Here is a 375-nt window from a genome sequence, read left to right as displayed (position 1 = left end):
TGGATGAATAGTCTTTCTTTTATAAATTCCCTCCAGCACCCTCGCAGTCGTCAGACACTCAGAGGAACTCGGACTCGTCGGATCACTTCCCCAGCGGGAGGATCACACCACCAGCTACAAATCTGCCGAGGTTCAAGAAATACGCTGTCACGGACTTCAACTTTCTCAAAGTGAGTTGTTTCGGTTTCGGGAACGAAACGATTACGTCGGTTTTCTGCGTGCAACCGTGTTTACCGGGACACGTGCGCCTCCCGCCGAGCATCTGCCAAGGTCTGAAACGTTTGCAAATTTCGCTGACGAAACGCCTGTATTATTCGTCTGATGACGGATCTCATAGCAAAACAATTTCTCAGTTTAAATCAATCATGCTTTAAC

General features: G+C 48.0%; 1 protein-coding gene across 3 annotated transcripts in view; it reads left to right on the top strand.

The window, feature by feature from the left end:
• Positions 1 to 375, top strand: part of LOC108632734 (microtubule-associated protein futsch) — a 17,534-nt gene that overhangs the window by 13,969 nt on the left and 3,190 nt on the right. For all 3 annotated transcript variants that reach the window (XM_018037486.2, XM_018037487.2, XM_018037488.2), the window contains one exon: positions 37 to 170. In XM_018037486.2, the coding sequence (XP_017892975.1) occupies positions 37 to 170 (134 nt within the window). The remainder of the gene's footprint in view (positions 1 to 36; positions 171 to 375) is intronic.

Source organism: Ceratina calcarata, unplaced genomic scaffold (genome assembly GCF_001652005.2).
Source record: "Ceratina calcarata isolate Rehan_Ccalc_2016 unplaced genomic scaffold, ASM165200v1 scaffold170.2, whole genome shotgun sequence".
NCBI lineage: Eukaryota > Metazoa > Arthropoda > Insecta > Hymenoptera > Apidae > Ceratina > Ceratina calcarata.
The sequence above is the reverse complement of the archived record's forward strand: the minus strand, read 5'-3'. Positions and strand labels throughout refer to the sequence as shown.